At 50.8% G+C, this 17,061-nt stretch overlaps 1 protein-coding gene across 2 annotated transcripts; it reads right to left on the bottom strand.

Annotated features, from left to right (window-relative positions):
- Positions 1-1,126: 1,126 nt before the first annotated feature.
- On the bottom strand, positions 1,127-16,951 carry KLHDC10 (kelch domain containing 10). Of its 2 annotated transcripts, none has more exons than XM_069033746.1 (9): positions 16,816-16,951; positions 8,482-8,703; positions 7,693-7,847; positions 7,045-7,193; positions 6,349-6,433; positions 5,697-5,763; positions 5,129-5,176; positions 3,664-3,803; positions 1,127-2,622 (listed from the first exon to the last, which is right to left on the bottom strand). In XM_069033746.1, the coding sequence occupies exons 1-9, from the start codon at positions 16,943-16,945 to the stop codon at positions 2,413-2,415; spliced, it is 1,206 nt and encodes a 401-aa protein (XP_068889847.1). In that variant the 5' UTR covers positions 16,946-16,951; the 3' UTR covers positions 1,127-2,412. The 2 variants fall into 2 exon arrangements, with proteins under 2 accessions (XP_068889847.1, XP_068889854.1); XM_069033753.1 differs by lacking the exon at positions 16,816-16,951 and adding an exon at positions 8,803-8,998.
- Between the last annotated feature and the right edge of the window lie 110 nt (positions 16,952-17,061).

Genomic DNA, 17,061 nt, shown 5'->3' with positions numbered 1-17,061 from the left:
TCCCTGGGGAGCCTGGGCAGTGCCTGACAGAGCAGGACAATCCCCTCCCTTGGCTGCTGCCCCTGATGTCCCCAGGACAGGGATGTCCCTCCTGGCTCCAGGGCACTCAGAGCTGACTCAGATCCAACTTTCCATCAACCAGCACCCCCAGGTCCCTTCCCACAGCTGCCCCCCAGCCTCTCCTTTCCCAGTGTGTCCTGGATGCCCTTTGCTGAAGATTCCATCTCCTGGCTTTCCAGGTTATGCTGTTGTAGAAGGAAATTAGGCAGGACTACCCTCTCCTGAAGCCATGCTGGCTGTGACCAATGTCTGCATTGTCCTCTGGGGATTCTTCAATACCTCCCAGAACAATCTTTTCCAGGATTTTACCAGGCACTGAAGTGAGACTGGCAGCCCTGTGGTTTCCAGGGTCATCCCTTGAAAATTGGGACCAGCTTTCAGCCAGCTGAGACCTCTCCAGGTTCCCAAGACTGCTCCAAAATCGTCGAGAGAAGCTTTGTGACGACCTCCAAGAAAGCTCCAGAGATTTCCAGAGTAAAGAAAACCTAAGGAATGAGCTTGCTCAGAGATCCAGGCTTGGATGGCTCCTTGGGGATGAGGGGAGATGCTCTTTAAAGCAGGTAAGAGAAAAGCCAGCACAGGGGTGACCAGGCTGCTCCAGGACAAAGGTCCCAGGAGGCAAAGATGGAAGTGTGGATATTCAGCCTCAGAGTTTGGGATGGAAGGAGCTGGAGAAATGGCCCTGCAGGTCACTACAAGGCAGAGCAGGGAACTCCTCCCCAGCCCACAGCTGCCAGCATGGTCTGGATTCAGCAGCCAGGGAGGCTGGGAAGGGGTTGAAATGCACAATTCCTGCAAAGGTGCAGTGCAGGAGATGGAGACACCAGAGCTCCAAGCAGCTCCCACCAGTTCCTGTGGTCCCAGCACCTGAAAAAGCCTCAGCTGTGATGCCCAGAGCCTTTGTTGTTCTGAGCCTTGGGGGGAAAAAAGGCAGCACCTGAGGCTGGAGAACGAGGAGCATCTATTCCCAAGACCAGGGGAAGCTTAATTTTGGGACAAGGGCTGGGTTCCCTAAGGGGAGGGGGGTGCAGTGACTCCAGCAGGCAGTGCCTTTGGATTAACAACATGAAGACAAATGCTATGGTTTATTTAAACATAAATGCAATCTCTTAAAAAGTAACTAAAATTCCAGAGTGTAACATCTGCCTTTGATGAAGAGGAAAGCATTGGGACAAGCTGATTTTAAAAACAAAAGGCACTTAAAAATGGGCTCCAACTGAAAAGGATTTTGCACAAACCTCCTGCCTGGAGCTGCTCAGAGTTCAGTGGCCACTTAAATTCAGTGCAGAGAGCACAAGAGGACCAGAGACACTCCTTCCTATCCTTCCTGTGCAGAGACAATGGCTGTTCCCAGCAGGAGGGAGAGATGTTCCCTTTCCCCTTTTTTGGATGCTGTATTTCCTGGGCTGAGCGATCCACAAAGCCACCCCTCAAACTGGCTTTAAATCATATCTCCCACCCTCAGGGGAACAGGAAGCAACAAAAAAAAGGCCAATTTGGGAAGTGTGGGAGGAAGGAAAACCAAAAGCTGGGAAATGCTGATAACCAGGACTTGGTTGAGCAGGTTAAGAGAGCTCTGAAATCCACAGGGTGAGTTTTTGCTGTAGCTTGTTCTGGGTGCAAAGTGAGCAGAAAAGGTTAAAAAAGCCTCAGGGAAACCTTTTCCCTCCCCACCCCCAGTAAACTACACAGTAGTCCCTTAAGTGGCAACTTCTTCCCAGTCTTCCAAGCAAACCTTTCAATATGAAAAGGGGAGAACACAGACACTGCACCAGGGAAGCTGCACGGGCCAAGCTTTGCTCGCCGCCCCGGGCGACGTTCCAGCCGTCTCCGGAAGCTCAGGGATGGGAACATGCCCAAGGAACACATGCGAGGCTGGAGGAATCGGTGGGCTTGGAGAGGTGGAGCTCAGCTGGATGGGAGGGATGGGTTATCCAAAGCAAAAGAACAGGTTCATGGCTGCTCTGCATCTAATGCTCCTCGTCGGATGCAAGGGTGAAAATACCAAGGTGAAGGTGCCATGTGTACACACAGGCTCAGACATTCAGTAACTCATTAAGCTCCCCAATTAATCTGCAAGCATGTGCTGATGACAGGTTGACGGGGGGCTGCTTAGGCTCAGAAAATACTTTTTGATTAATGGTGTAATTTAGAGCTCCATAAATAAAAAGGGGATTTTTTTCAATGACTAAAAGTAACAGTGTCTCTAAAGGCATCGATGTCTTTGCTGAGTAAGGCCTTGAGCAGGTTTCCTCCATGTTCTTAGCAAGACAATCCATGGAATCCATAAATAGGGGGTGGGAGGGGGAATTCTTCAACGTGGTGAGTCTTGGCCAGAAGTGGGAGATGTTCTCATTTTAGTCGCTCAACAAGTCCCTGCGTCAGTCCAAGGTGCAAAAGCTGGGATCTGGAGAGAGTTGCTAGCTGAGGGAAAGATTCCAGGAGCTTCTCCCAGCACAGTTCCAGCAGGCTGGGCACCACCAGCCACATTTTGAACAGGGAACCAGTCCGTTTGTTTTCGTGGATGTTGACCACTCCTCCGTGGACGTACATGCAGCCAGCCTAGGTGGGGAAAGGGGGACAGGAGTTACACAGCCAGGAACAGCAGGACTGGGCTGGCCCCAGGCCCAGCTGCTGAGGCTCCTGCAGCAGAGGTGGCACTGCCTGAGCCACTGGCTCTGGGATCAAGGGAGGAATTGCTGCTGGAGGGGCCATGTCTCATCCTAAACCATATATCCAGCACCTCAGAGTGCTCTGCCCTGAATTTTAGGTGATTTCTATCCCAAGAAATCCATTTTAGGAGTGTGGCAAACTGTTAATAAAGTAGTACAGAGCCACACTCATGTTTCAGCTAAAAATAATGTTTTTTTAAACTACACCCACTTCACACAGACATCCTGCATTCCCTTGGCTCAGCACAACCCTGCTGCAGGGATGACAGGAACACAGAGAGATGGGGAAAAACTCAGCTGCTGAGTGGGTGTTTTTTCTCCATATGCTGGCAAAGACAGGGCATTCCTGCTGTCCAGGCAGTCACTGAGCTGCCTGGGAAACACCTTTATCAGGCTTCCCAGGAAAAGCTGCATTTATAACAGTCTCCAAACTAAGTGACACCAAGGAATGTGATCTCTGCCCTCAGGAGATGAGGAGGTGAAGGCACAGCCAAAGGCATTTCTTGCTGCCTGTTAATTATCAACCCCAGGTCTCCAGGCTTCTACTTCTGGCCAAAAGCTCTGGCAATACCAACACTCCTTAGTGGTCTCCAAAGGGCTGGAAACAGGCTCATCTAATCCTTCACCTCAGGCTCTTCTCAGTAGGATAAAATCCTTTTACTCCTCATTTCTTTTTTCCTTCTACCATCAAGAACTGCTGTTCCCACATGGGAGTTTGAAAGCTAAAATTCTGCATCATTTCTTTCAGGAAGCAAAATCCACGGTGTGGCACCACTCTTCAAACAGCAGCAGGAGTAAAAGCCTCCCAAAAGATGCTGCATCCAGTGGAGGTCCCTTGCTTGGGAACACGAGCTCTATTTGCAGCCCACACCAACGTCAGAGTGCTTGGATGAAAAATCCCAGCTCCAGAGGAACAAAATGAGTCACTTACTGGGGTGACAGCAGCACAGTGGAAGTACACAGGCTCTGGCATCGCAGCTGGGAGCTTGACCCACTGGAAAGTTTGGAGGTTCAGCTTCCAAACATCTCCCAGAATCACCTCTCCGTTGTAGCCTCCGCAAACGAACACATCTGCAAGAGAGGAGACGTGGGGAGTGCCAGGCCCAGCCACGCCCCTGCCAGCAACCGTGGGACACGTGGTGAGAGAGGTCAGGGATCACCTTCCCAGCAGAGCTTTGGGATCAGTAATTGTTCTACCTCAACACAAGCTCTCAGGATCTCCCAAATCAGTCCCAGCACAGGCAGAGGCCACTTAGAGAATCCCAGGATGGCTTGGGTGGGAAGGGACCTCAAAGCCCATCCAGTTTCAACCCAATGGGCAGGGACACCTCCCACTATCTCAAGTTGCTCCAAGCCCCAATGTCCAGCCTTTCCTTGGCCACTGCCAGGGATCCAGGGGCAGCCCCAGCTGCTCTGGGCACCCTGTGCCAGGGCCTGCCCACCCTCCCAGCCAGCAATTCCCAATTCCCAGTCTCCCATCCAGCCCTGCCCTCTGGCACTGGGAAGCCATTCCCTGGCTCCTGTCCCTCCAGCCCTTGGCCCCAGTCCCTCTGCAGCTCTCCTGGAGCCCCTTTAGGCCCTGCAAGGGGCTCTCAGCTCTCCCTGGATCCTTCCCTTCTCCAGGGGAACATTCCCAGCTCTCCCAGCCTGGCTCCAGAGCAGAGGGGCTCCAGCCCTGGAGCAGCTCCGGGGCCTCTCTGGACTCTCTCCAGCAGCTCCAGGTCCTGCTGCTGTGTCCCCAGGGCTGGGGCAGCTCTGCAGGTGGGGTCTCACCTGAGGGGCACAGGGGCAGGATCCCCCCTCCCCTGCTGCCCACACTGGGGGATCAGGGTGGATTTCTGGCTCATGTCCCACTTCCCAGCCTGCCCACTATCCCAACCCCACCATGGCAGACTCAGGGCCATTGGAAGCAGGAGTGCATTCCCTCTTTTTGTAGCCAGCCTGACTTCCCAGACATCTGGGTTTGTTCAGATTTCAGGGATTTTAAATCCACGGGGAGCAGCTCCAGCTCCCAGTCCTGCCTTGCTCCCAGATTTGCCCAAGGTCCCAACTCAGAGGCTGCCAAATCCTGCTGGTGAAGGGGACTGGAAGCATCTCCCAGCTCCTGCCTTACTTCTACTGGCACAGTTAACACCCCTAGGAAATACAACCCAGCATTTCACTCCACCCTTCAACAGAGAGCACTCAGCACTGACCTGCAGAGTTTGGAAAAGAGGGATCAAGATTGTAACTGTTTTTTCAGTGCAGAAGAAAGAGTGGTGCCAGCTGGGCAGCTTAAGGCCTGTCAGTGAGGAAAAAATCCTCTTCCAGAAAAGCTGCATGTTCCCTGCAGCTCTCTCCAGCTCTCCACTGTGTGGTTGTACAAGATACACCCATTTTCCAGAGGCAAATCTTACCATTTTTTATCTGGACACAGCTGTGGCATCTTCTGGCTGCTGGGAAGCCTGGGGAGAATAAATTTAAAAATATATAACAACAGTAGTTGCTTTAAAGTGCTTGTACAAGTAGTGATTTTGTCTCAACATTTAATCATGGAGTTTATTTTTTAAGAGGTTCCGCTTTCCTGCAATCCCAGGTATAAAAGCTGTAATTTTAAGCAGCTGTTTCAGGTTTGATTCCTAATTCCTCTCCAAGGAAGGAAGAAATGTGCTGGAATCTTGTTCCCCAGAACCTCAAATCTGGCTTGGTTAAAAGCAGTTGTGAGATTCCAGGGAAAGCCCAGGGCCTCAAAGGGAGCAGAGATGATCTGGATCCTTTGGGAGCAGATCCAGGCACTGTCACCTTCCCCAGGCAGGGAGGGAAGGAAGCCAGACTGCCAAATTCCCTTGGATGGGTTAATCCCCAATGCTGAAGCACAAGCAGGATCTCAAAGCCAGCATTAAGTCACATCTTGAACAAGAAAACTGCACCTCCAAGCACCTTGGCCACTGGTTTACAGGGAAAGATGGGAAATTCCAAACTCACCGACTTTCTCGTGAGGTTTTGTGGTGATCTCCTCCCAGGTGTTGGTTTCCAGGTTGTAGGCGTGGATCTGGAGGGAAAAAGAGGAGCCATGAGATCCTCCTGGCTCTGCCAGCACCAGGATGAGGCAGCCACAGGCTCTGACCCACTATAAATAACCCCTTTTCTTTCATTAAGTGTAAACCCAAAAATAGCTGATCCCAGCCAGTGACTAAGCAGGTCTAAAATCACCTTCCAAGCTCCATCCCAGCTTTGCTATTTCAGCCCTACAGCTGAAAAGAAAAGAGTATTGCTTTTTAAAAGAGCTGGACCAATTAAAATCCACACCCTTGAGTTCTCAGAAGGATTTAGAAATACCTTTCTCCTACTGCATGTAGGGAGAAAAGAAATGGAACAATGGAGAGATAAAATGTCACATTAAGTGCTGCAGATCCCACTTTTTTTGGAAGCAGAGCACTATTTAAAATGTCCACAGATTCATCACCAGGACATTCTGTGGCAAATCCAGGTTTTACAGAAATAGGAGAACAATCTGCTCCCAGTTATCTGTTTTTTTTTTTTTTTACCAGGCTCTCCAGGCAAAGCCAGATGAAGAGGCTGTGCTGGTTATACCTCAGTGTGGAAAATCCCCTATGCAAGATCCCAAACACCTCACCTTATCCAAGGAATAAGCTGTCCAGGAAGTTCCACCTCCCAGGATATAAATCCGCTGACCATCGTGAGCAATTTCATGTCTGTACCTGAAGGAGCAAAGAACATCCAGCAGCACAATTAACAACAACAAAAAACCTTCTGGAAAACACCACCAAATTCCAGGGATTTGAGCAGAAACTCCCAACCCTGGCTATGCTGCATCAGTCCCTCAGGGTGGGAACATTCAGGAGATGTGGAAATTTTCCTGAGCCCTCCAAGCAGCACACCAGAAGTTTGAAAGGCATTTTCTGATTGCAGAGCAATTATTAATTAATTAAGTGCAATGATTATGGAACACCAGGACAGCCATTAATATTCCAGCCCCTTCTAAGATGGTCCCTGACAGTGTCCAAGGCCAGGTTGGACGGGGCTTGGAGCAACCTGGGATAGTGGGAGGTGTCCCTGCCCATGGCAGAGGGTGGAGTTGGATTTGCTTCAAGGTTCCTCCCCACCCAAACCAGTCTGAGATTCTTGCATTCCCAATCCTGTTGTCAGCTGGACACCAAACCATGGATGAGAGTGAACAAAATCCTTCCTTCCAATGCCACAGCGATCCCAGGCAAAGGAGGGCTGGGAATGCCAACCTGAGCAAGGTTTCCCAAAGCTTCCCATTGCCTGCCTCCCAAAAAAAGCTCCCTGAGGCTGCCCAGGTGCTCACCTCTCCTCTGGCATGTCACAGGACATATTGTTTGGCTTCAGCTGGGTCCATTCCCGAGTGTTGAGGTCCAGCTTGTGGAGGTCAGTGCTGTAGATGTACCCAGTTGTTCCTCCAAACACGTAGAGACACCCATTGATGATGGCCATGGCCTGGCAGAGAAACCAGTTAGAAAGGACTTGGGACACCTGGGGCTGGAAAAGAGGGAATTCCTGCTCTTCCAAAGCAGATGTGCACCAGCAAAAAGGGTCAGTCCTGCTCTGAGCGTGAATCCCTTTCTTTGTCCACCCTGTTCATCCACATTATGGAAAGTCTTAAAAGGTGTTATTCTAATATAAAGAAACCCTACAAATTTTCATTTTGAGTTTCGGGTTTTGAAGGTTTTTGACTCCCAACCACTCCTTAAACCAGATTTTTTTTCATTCAGCTGCACCAGGCATTTAGTGAACAAATTCTGGCCTTTCTAACTAGGAGAAAACCTCCTTTCCTTTGAAATCTCCAAGAACCAAGGCTGCTTTATTTCTTTAAGAAAGGAGACCTGCTTTTCCTTGTGCTTTTATACAGAGAGAACAACTCTGGTGAGGAGCAGGGAAGAGATTTTGGTGCTCTGGCCCCTTTCTGAGGCACTCAGGGCTTCCTTGTGCTCCCTACCTGGCCGTAGATGCGGTTGGGTTTCTTGCCGCGGCAGCTGAGCAGAGCCCATCTCTTGTACTTGACGTTGCACACGTGGACGTCGTTCCCATTGCTCTCTCCAAAGGGGATCCCAGTGCCCCCAAAAACCAGGAGGTTGTTGCCATGTAAAACAACTGGGAGAGAGAGAAAAAACAGGGACACTCATTGCTGTGAGATCAGCAGAACAGAACGATTTTTCCAGGCTGTTCCAAGCTGGAACTGGGCTTGGAGCAACCTCCTTTAGTGAAGGTGTCCCTGCCCATGGCGTGGAACTGGATGATCTTTAAGCTCCCTTCCAACCCAAACCATTCCATGTTTCCATGCTCTGGAGACAGCAGTGCTCAGTGCTGTTCAAATTCCCTACAATCCTCTCTGCGCATTTACGGCTTTGAGATGCTCTAAAAGAGAAAGGATCCCAACTAAAACCATGGTAACCAAAGGTGTGCCTTGAAAAGGGAACAAAGATACCTATTTTTGGATGCTTTGAGATGTCTGCAAGAAGCACCTTCCTGCTGAAAGCACAGGTGCCTTGCAGCCATCAAGGTAAACACCTGGAAAATACCTCTTGCTTTCCCATTTTTTTCTTTCCCTCTGCCTCAACCAAGTGAAAAGGGAAAGAAAAATCACAAACCCAACCCAACCTCAGGGCCTACTTAGAAAAACAGGATCCAGATTTCCAGTTCTTGCCTGGTTTTGCATGGATTAAAATAGCCAGGATTAAAATAGCTCCAGGAATAGGCACACAAGGAGTTGGATTTCCATACGTACGTGACATGGAGGCCAGCTCCCTGGGCATGTAGCCTTCGGTGCCCATCTGATGCCAGGTGTCTGTGGCGAAGTTGTACCTCCAGAGCTCCCTGAAGAGGGGGTAGTCCTCGTTCTCTGGCCCTCCGGACTCATCGTAGTCGGGATTGTACCCTCCGAACACGTAGAGGTTGGAGCTGTCGGCCACGCAGCGATGGCCGCTCCTGGCTGGGGGGCACCGGTGGCCTGCAGGAGGAGGAGAAGGGAAAACAGCTCCAAAAGAGCTCAAGTTGTGTCCCAGCGTCAGGAATTGGGGTGGTTTGCCAAGAAGCCATAGGGAAGCACCTCTGCAGTGGGAGGAAATGGCTTTGTAAGGCCAGATCCACTTCTCCGAGCTGGAAAAGGGACAATCTGTGTGCCACCATCTCATTCCTGTCCACTCCACCCCTGGACCGTGTGGCAGACTTTCCACGGCAGCTCTTTCTGAGGTGTTTGATAAAATCCCTCTTCTTTCATTCTGTTTGGCAAATTTCACACAGGAAACAATTCCAAGCGTTTGTATTTAAAGCTGCCCAACAGAGAAAAAAACTAAGGATTTGCATTCCCTCCTAAAAAAAATCTCTCCCTGTCTTCCCTTTTTGTTCCTTGGATCTCAAGAAGACTTTGTCACTAAACATTTAAGTGACACAGGTCTGCTAGAACAGGGAAAATCTGCTCCTAAATAAAGGCATTTGCACTGGGCAGCAGCAGGGAATCCAGCTGAGATCCTACAGGCAGATGGCAGCCATTCCCAAAAGGAATCCCTCTGCCTGGCCACCCTCTTCCCTACAACTTAGTGGAAGTAAAAGAAGGGAGGGCAGTTCCAGTTCAGCTCTCAACTGGGATAGATAAAAAGATGGATTCAGCCAAGGAAAACCTAACCAGGAATATTCTTGGACAACAGAAATCGAGGTCTTGGCTGACAAGTGACCAAAATAAACCCAAACAAATCAGTGACCTTCACCTCCCACCTGCTCCCACAGACTTTTTATGGATTTTAGGATGGAAAAGGAGCCAGGGAAGCATCTAATTAGGACCCAGCATGTTTTCTTCTGTTATGATTCCCAGCAGTGAATCCAACACTGCAAAAAAAAAAAAAAAAAGAAAAAAAAAGAGGCATGAAGCATTTTTCCTACAGGAAAAGTGAAATAAATGATTTGTCCAGAGCAAATAATGAACTTGAGCTCAGCACAAGCAGCTTTGCTTAATCATGTCCAACTCTGGTCCAAAATTAGGCTGCTCTCCAGGGTTCAGACAAAGTTTTGACAGATTTGGATTGTTTCCAGGAGTAATTGTGTCTCACAGCAATTTCCACTTAGAAAATTAATAAGCACTGGCTGAAAAAGAGGGGAAGAAAGTTAAGGAATTGTAGTGGGTTTAAATTAAGGGAAAAATCTGTAGTGGGGACATGGATGGTGGGGCACAGGAGAGGGGGATATTCCATGTCCTAATTTAAAAGGTGTCAAGGAATTAGGAGTTCAAATTTATATCAAATATAGGGTTTATTTCCCTCTAGTTCTAACCCTTGCCATGAGAATTTTCCACAGGGAAAAGAGGAGAATAAGGGTGAGTTTTATATAAAGCCAATAAACTAAAGAGTAAGAGGTGGAATTCCAAGAAAATAAATTTTAAAACACCACCCAGGAGGCCTTGACTGCCATCCACCTTCCAAAATTAAATAGGGAGGACACCTGACTTTGCCAGAAATCCCAGTTAAGTTTCTACAGGAAGGGATTGAAGGGATCACACATCCCTGAAAGTGTCCCTGGCCACGGCAGGGGGTGGAACTGGATAATCTTTAAGGGCTCTTTCAACTCTTGCTCATCACTGTGTCTTCAGAAAAGATTCCCCCAGCTCTGTCTTTCTAAGGAAAAGAGCTGTAAAAGCTGGATCCGTTCAAGAGTTAATTCCGATGAGTTCCTTCAGCAGACAAATTCCATGGCTCCATTAAAGAGCTGCATTTCCATTTAATTAGGACTCATTGGATGATTCACAGCTCCTGCTGAAATTCAAGAGAGATTTGCAGCTGGTTTTGCTCCAGCCACGAGCCCATTCCACAGGTGCAACTTTTAGATGGTGCAGGAAGATGGGAAAATCCTGGGATTTGCTAAACATCCACCTGTCGTGAGCAAAGTCCATTTCCCCAGAGCTGAACCCCAAAACACCCAAGGCTCAGGGATGCACAGCAAGGCCCCATCTCTGTGAAAAGCTGGAATTCACCAGGTCCTGCTATGAATTCCTTGATGCCAGACATGGAATGTACCAAGTCAAGACAGATCCACGGGGAAGAGGTGGTAAAGTTATGGAAAATGGCTTTAAAATGGATGGATATGATCTGGAGAGCACCTGTTTTCCCAGTTAAAGGTTCCAGAGAAAAGTAGGAAGGAAGGATGGGAAAGTGCATTTACAAGGAGGCTCCTTTTCCTTAGTCCTGAGGGCAAAAATGGGAACAATAAAACTTTCAGGGAGTAAGTTCCACAATCAGGATGAAGTTTAACAACAGGATGAGAGGAAACAGCCTCAAGCTGTGCCAGAGGAAGCTCAGATTGGACATCAGGAGGAATTTCTTCATGGAAAGGATGCTCAGGCCTTGGCAGGGGCTGCCCAGGGAGGTTTGAAGTGCCCATCCCTGGAGGTGTCCAAGGAATTCCTGGAGGTGGCACTCAGAACTCTGGGCTGGGGACAAGGAGGGGGTCAGGCACAGCTTGGTGGCCTTGGAGGGCTTTTCCAACCCAATGGATTCAGTGATTCCAGGCTGATTCCATCATGACAGGGACATAATTAAGGGAAGTCCTAATTAAGGGCTGAGCCATCCGACAGAAACTGGCTGGCTGGGCACTGACCTGCCAACACCCTGCTAAATTCCCCCTTTAACCAGTGATTCACTCCATGAGTTCTGAGGGAGCTGCTGGATGGCCTGGATTGACAATTCCAAGCTATTCCTAATTGAACACCTCTCCTGCAGGAGCTGTAATTAGGACAGGGGATAAAACAAGAAGGTGTTTCCAGATGTGACACAGCAACCCCCTGGAGCAAAGGAGGCTCCGGGGGGACCTTGTGGCTCTGCACAAGTCCCTGACAGGAGGGGGCAGCCGGGGGGGTCGGGCTCTGCTGCCAGGGAACAGGGACAGGAGAGAGGGAACGGCCTCAGGTTGGATATTGGGAAAATTCCTTCATGGAAAGGGTGCTCAGGCACTGGCACAGCTGCCCAGGGCAGGGGTGGAGTCCCCATCCCTGGAGGGATCTCAAATCCCTGTGGATGTGGCACTTGGGGACATGGGCAGTGGTGGCCTTGGCAGTGCTGAGAATGGTTGGACTCCATGGTCTGAGAGACTTTTTCTAGTTTAAACAATTCCATGATTCCATGAATATTGAGTTGTTTTGAGCCTCCTGAAACCATCCTTTTTCTTACGACTGTCAGAAACCCCAAATAAATCCATTTATATCTCAAGGGTGGGTGTGGAGAGGAATGGGGCTGGACTGCTCAGCAACAGGAGAAGGGACAATGGGCACAAACTGAAACACAGGAAATTCCAGCTGGATATGAGGAAAAACTTCTACTTTGAGAATGATTGAGCACTGAACAGGCTTCCCAGAGCAGCTGTGGCTGCCTCTGGATCCCTGGAAGTGTCCAAGGCCAGGTTGGACAGGGCTTGGAGCACCCTGGGACAGAGGAAGGTGTCCCTGCCCGTGGCATGGGTGGAACTGGGAAGGCTTTGGGACCCCTTCCCACCCAAAGCATTCCACAGTTCTACCCTCCTTTATCAGTTCCCTTTTTCCCCAAGCTAATTTAATTCCAGTATCCATCCCAGGGTTATCTGCAGCACTTTGAGTATCTTAAAGCTCTTCCTGTCAGGATAACAGGAAAAGGAACAGGCAGTGAATAGCCTGTCCTGTTATCAGGGTGTCCCAAACAATGCTGGCTCTTCCCATCAATCCGTGATTTCAACCCCACAAATCCCAGTGCAAGGCCATCCCACGAGGTGTGTGTCACACCACCACATCACCAGCATTACCACCAGCAGCAGAATTTCTATTTCAAGCTCTATTTTTGGAACGAGAAACAGAGTAACTACAGGGTGTAAAGCCAAAAAATCCAACGTGGCTTTGGATCCTCCTCTTTCCCAAGTACCACATCCGTGGTGAATATCCCAGGGCTGTGCACGTGCCCTTTTCGCTGCCTTTTAAAGCTTTCTAAAGATGGTTTTGGTATTATTTCCCCTCCTGCCAGGTTTTTCAACATCCACAACAGCAGGATTCAATCTCTCCCTTTCCATTTCTGATCCCTGCAGGAATCCTGAAGGACATTTAGGTCAATATTGACTTTGACTCCCATCTTCAAAGAGTCCCATCTTTTCCACAACAGCCAGACAAAATAAGTTTGGAACTTGTGTAACTGGAGCCTCTCAGGAATGTTTGGAAAAGCAGGATTGGGAATGCATCGCTGAGAGTGAGGTTTAAAACCTGTTTGTTCATCCAGCTGTGTTCAGCCTCTGCGGATCCCACACTTCCCTTCCGTGGCAGGCTGCCCACGCCTGAAAAATTCCCAAGAGGGAAAGCAGCTGTGGCTGGGTCCCTGAACAACGCTCAGAGGGGCTGAGGGAAAATGGGAGAAGCCAGAGGATCCAGCCACGGATGCCAAACACAACCCACAGGCCACTGGACAAGAGATTTCCAAATATCACTGAGATCTCCAAAGTTTCCAGAATGGATCATCCTTGCATCCAGCTGGGAGAGCTCCTGGGTTTGGATCGATGTCCAGAACAGGGCTGGTTCTCCCAGGCTTTGTTTCCAAAATCTTTTGGGCAATCACATTTAAAAGGTTTTTACACCACTAAAACCCAATGTTCCTTGGGTTGTGCGTTTCCAAAAAGCATAAGGGAAAAGAAAGGAATTCTGGAGAATGAGAGCCTTAGAAGGGAACTGGAAAGATCATCTGGTCCAATCTCCTGTGGGAAAAGGACCTGGGATGAGGTTGTTCAGCACCTTGAGCAGCCACAGCCTGAAACCCTCCAGGGACTCCACCACACCCCGGGGAAGGCTGTTCAGGGAATGGTGGTTCCAGGGAATTACTGTTCTCACTGGAAAAAATGTCTTTTTTCTATTGGGATGAACCTTCCCAGTGCAACCTGTCCCCACTGCTCCTTGTTTTCTCCATGGACAAGAGACCCTCCCCTCTCTTTGTATCCACCCTTTAAGGACTGGAAAACCCCAATGAGGTCCCACCTGAGCCTTCTCTTCTCATGGAATGGAATCCCAGGATGGTTTGGGTTGGAAGGGACCTTAAAGCCCATCCCACTTCATCCCCTGCCATGGGCAGGGACACCTCCCACTATCCCAGGTTGCTCCAAGCCCCGTCCAACCTGGCCTTGGACACTGCCAGGGATCCAGGGGCAGCCACAGCTGCTCTGGTTTTCCAGGGAGATGAGACCTGAATCCTTCAGCCTTTCCTCACAGGGCAGGTTCCCTTTGGACCATCTCCTCTGGATCCTCTCCAGCCTGGCTGTGTCTTTCTTGACTTGTGGAGACCAGAACCGGACACAGAATTCCAGGGGCGCTGGGTAGAGCAGGATGATCCCATCTCTCCCTCCCAGTGTCCCTGGGGATGCAGCCCAGGACCTGATTTGCCTTCCCCCTGGTTTCCTCTCAGTGAGGCTGCTCCCAAACCACACAGATCCCAGCCTGTGCTGGACTCTTGGGATGTCATTCCAGCTGCTGCACTTAGAATTTTGTCTTTGTTACACTTCACACTTGCCTGCCCACTCCTCCAGCCTGTGCAGGTCCCTGGAATGTTATCCCATTAATTAAGGAATCACACGAACACAAACCCCTCCATGACATGAAGGGGTTTGGGCTATTTGGAATTTCTGCTCTATTTTTAAAAATATATATTAAAAACTAAACCTCTCCATAAAAAAAAAATCTCAAACCCTGCTGTGACTGGGAAAATTACAGCTGAAGGCAAGAGCAGGAATGCTGAGCCAGGAGAGGCAAAGATCCATTTAAGTGTCCAGACTGTTCCAATTCCCTTAATCCCAGGAGTCTGATGAAAACATTGAAAAATGTGGACAGAAAGAGGAGAAGAACAAACCACAAACCACCTGCATTTGACTTTTTTTTCATCTTTCCAAAGCTTACAAACACCAGAGCATGGAATAGCGTGTGGAAAATGAAGGAATGACTCCTGAAAACTCTGGAAGAGAATTGGGAGGTAAGACAAGAAACCTGGAAACTCTGCAGGAAAACTGGGAGGTAAGGAATGAAACCTGACAAGTCTGGAGGAAAACTGGGAGCTAAGAAAACAAATCTGGAAGCTCTGGAAGAGAATTGGGAGCTAAGGAACAAATCTGGTTGGAGGAGATGGAATGAGGGGGGGGAAATTCCTCTCTCAATGGTTATGTAACAGCTGCTGCTGGAGCTCTATAAATAGGACCTCAACAGGTGTCAAATGGGGAGAAAACTCCAGCAATCCAGGATTTTTTCCATCCAGGAGGTGTTCAGGAGGGCTGGCAGTCAGTTTGGGGCTCATTTCGGCTGGATTTAAGTGCCAAGGCTGAGCTGGACAGGGGTGGTTCCTCCTGGGCTGCAGCATCTGATCCTGTGCAAGTCCAGGGTAGGACAGAATCCACGCAGGATCAGGAGGATGTGCTTCCCATCTGCTCCAGCCAATGATTAAAATTCAGGAAGGGGAAGAGAATCAGGTCCCCTGTTGCCAAAAAAGGACCTCTCCACGGAAGGAAGGAACCATGTCTGAGTATTTGCCCAAAAATAGAAGGTGTGGAGCCACTCAGCAAATTCCCAGTGCTCCTAGAAGAGGCTGGAAGGCTGATCCAGAACGTGGCAGGTTTCAGGGATGAGAACATGGACTGAAAGCCCTTTCCCAGCTGCCCTTGGTGCTCCAGATGTGCCAAGCACAGGCTCCCACCCCTGAGGGGTGAGGGGGCTTCGGGTCCCACCCGAACTGTGGGATCTGAGTGGCACCAAAGGATTCCTGAGCCTGGGATGTTCAGCTCAAGGTCATGAGGAGCTACGGAGAGAAGGGGAAAAGGGGATACCCCACACCAAGTGGGAACATCACAGGGCCATGGGGTGTCCCACATCTCTCCCAGCACCACAGAACTTCCCACTCCTGTGATCCCACGATAACCTCAGCCTACTCCTGGAATATGCTGGGGGCTGTTGGGGTGACTCAAAGATCCAGAAACTATGGACTGACTCTTCAGCATCCAAGCTTGCTAGGAGGGAGGTGGAAAAGGGAAAGAACTGCTTTTCCCAGGGAACAGGACGAAGCTGATGTCACATCCCAGCCAGGACTCCCCATCCCTGCATCACCCCTCCCAGGCCTGTAGGGATCTCCCAAAAAAACCCCAATACACTGGGACTGTGGAGCAGAGGGATCACCAGGGGTTATCCCAGGCCTATCCAGGATCCCAGGATGACTGAAACGGGGCTGATCCTCAGCAGGGAATGTGGGGTACCCATATCCCCACACCCATGGGGATGAACAGCCTGTGTGGCACATCCAAGCATCTCCCAATGCCTGGAAAATACCGGAATGGGGAGGGAAGAGCTGCCACCCACCGGGTTGTAGGAGGGGGTGGTCCTAAATCCGTTTGTAAAAGGATAACTGCCCTCATCCCCGATTCCAGGCTCCATGTCCCGGGATCGTTGGCACGGGAACATCCCAGCTCTCCCCACACCATTCCCGGGCCTTGGGGACAGGGTGACCCCTCCTACTCCCGGTCTGTTGGGGTACCACAGCTGCCCCCGGGAATGTCCCCGAGCCAGGGACAACTTTCCGAGCTGCAGAGTATCTGTCCCCTCGGGGCCTTGGGTGTCCCTGTCCCAGTCCCCTCGAGGCCTTGGGGACACGCGTGTCCCGGCCTCGGACACCTTATGGATGACCAGACGTCTCTGGAGCGTGGGGATCGGGATACCCCGATTAAGGACCTCCCAGGAATGGGGGTGCCCCGGCCCCGAACACCGCGGGAATGGGTGATACCCAACCACAGAGTCCTTGAAGCCTTGGAAATGGATCTGTCCCAGTCCCTGATCCTCCGGGATGGGGGTGCCCGGTCCAGGACCCCTCAGGACCTTGAGGACGGCGGCGTCCCGGTCCCCGACCTCCCGGAGACGGCAGTGCCCCGACCCCGAATCCCTCACGACCTTGGAAGTGGGGGTGGCCCTGTCCCGGTGCCCCGGCTATGGGGATGGTTTGCTCCCAGACCCCTCGGACCCCTCAGGGACGCGGCTACCCCGGTCCCGAACCCCTTCTGGACCTTGGGGCTAGGGTCACCCCCGGCGCCGGCCGCCACTCACCCGCCGCCCGCGGTCTGCCCGGCAGCTGCACAAAGCGGTTCAGGATCCCTCCCCCGCCGCCATCGCCGCCTCCCGTGGCGCCGCCCGCGCCCTCCCCGAGCCCGTCCCGGGCCGCGGCCGCCGCCGACATGGCCCGTCCGCTGCCTGAGGGACGGGGCGCCAACCGCCAATCACCGCCGAGCTTCTTCGGCCGCGGCCTATCAGATGCGGGCTTGTTGGCAGGTGGGGGGGAGGCCGCAGCGAGAG

This window comes from Aphelocoma coerulescens, chromosome 1A (genome assembly GCF_041296385.1).
Source record: "Aphelocoma coerulescens isolate FSJ_1873_10779 chromosome 1A, UR_Acoe_1.0, whole genome shotgun sequence".
Taxonomy (NCBI): Eukaryota; Metazoa; Chordata; class Aves; order Passeriformes; family Corvidae; genus Aphelocoma; species Aphelocoma coerulescens.
Note: the sequence above shows the minus strand (reverse complement) of the source record. Positions and strands in the feature narration are given on the sequence as shown.

What these genes read in the sequence shown, in the direction of transcription:
- KLHDC10 (XM_069033746.1), bottom strand. Translation starts at nt 16,945, where the DNA reads ATGTCGGCGGCGGCCGCGGCCCGGGACGGGCTCGGGGAGGGCGCGGGC. An exon ending in GGGCAGACCGCGGGCGGCGG is followed by an intron (nt 8,704 to 16,815) that starts GTGAGTGGCGGC and finishes CTCCTCCTGCAG; the next exon opens with GCCACCGGTGCCCCCCAGCC. An exon ending in CTGTGTCCAGATAAAAAATG is followed by an intron (nt 3,804 to 5,128) that starts GTAAGATTTGCC and finishes CCTCTCTTGCAG; the next exon opens with ATGTGTTCGTTTGCGGAGGC.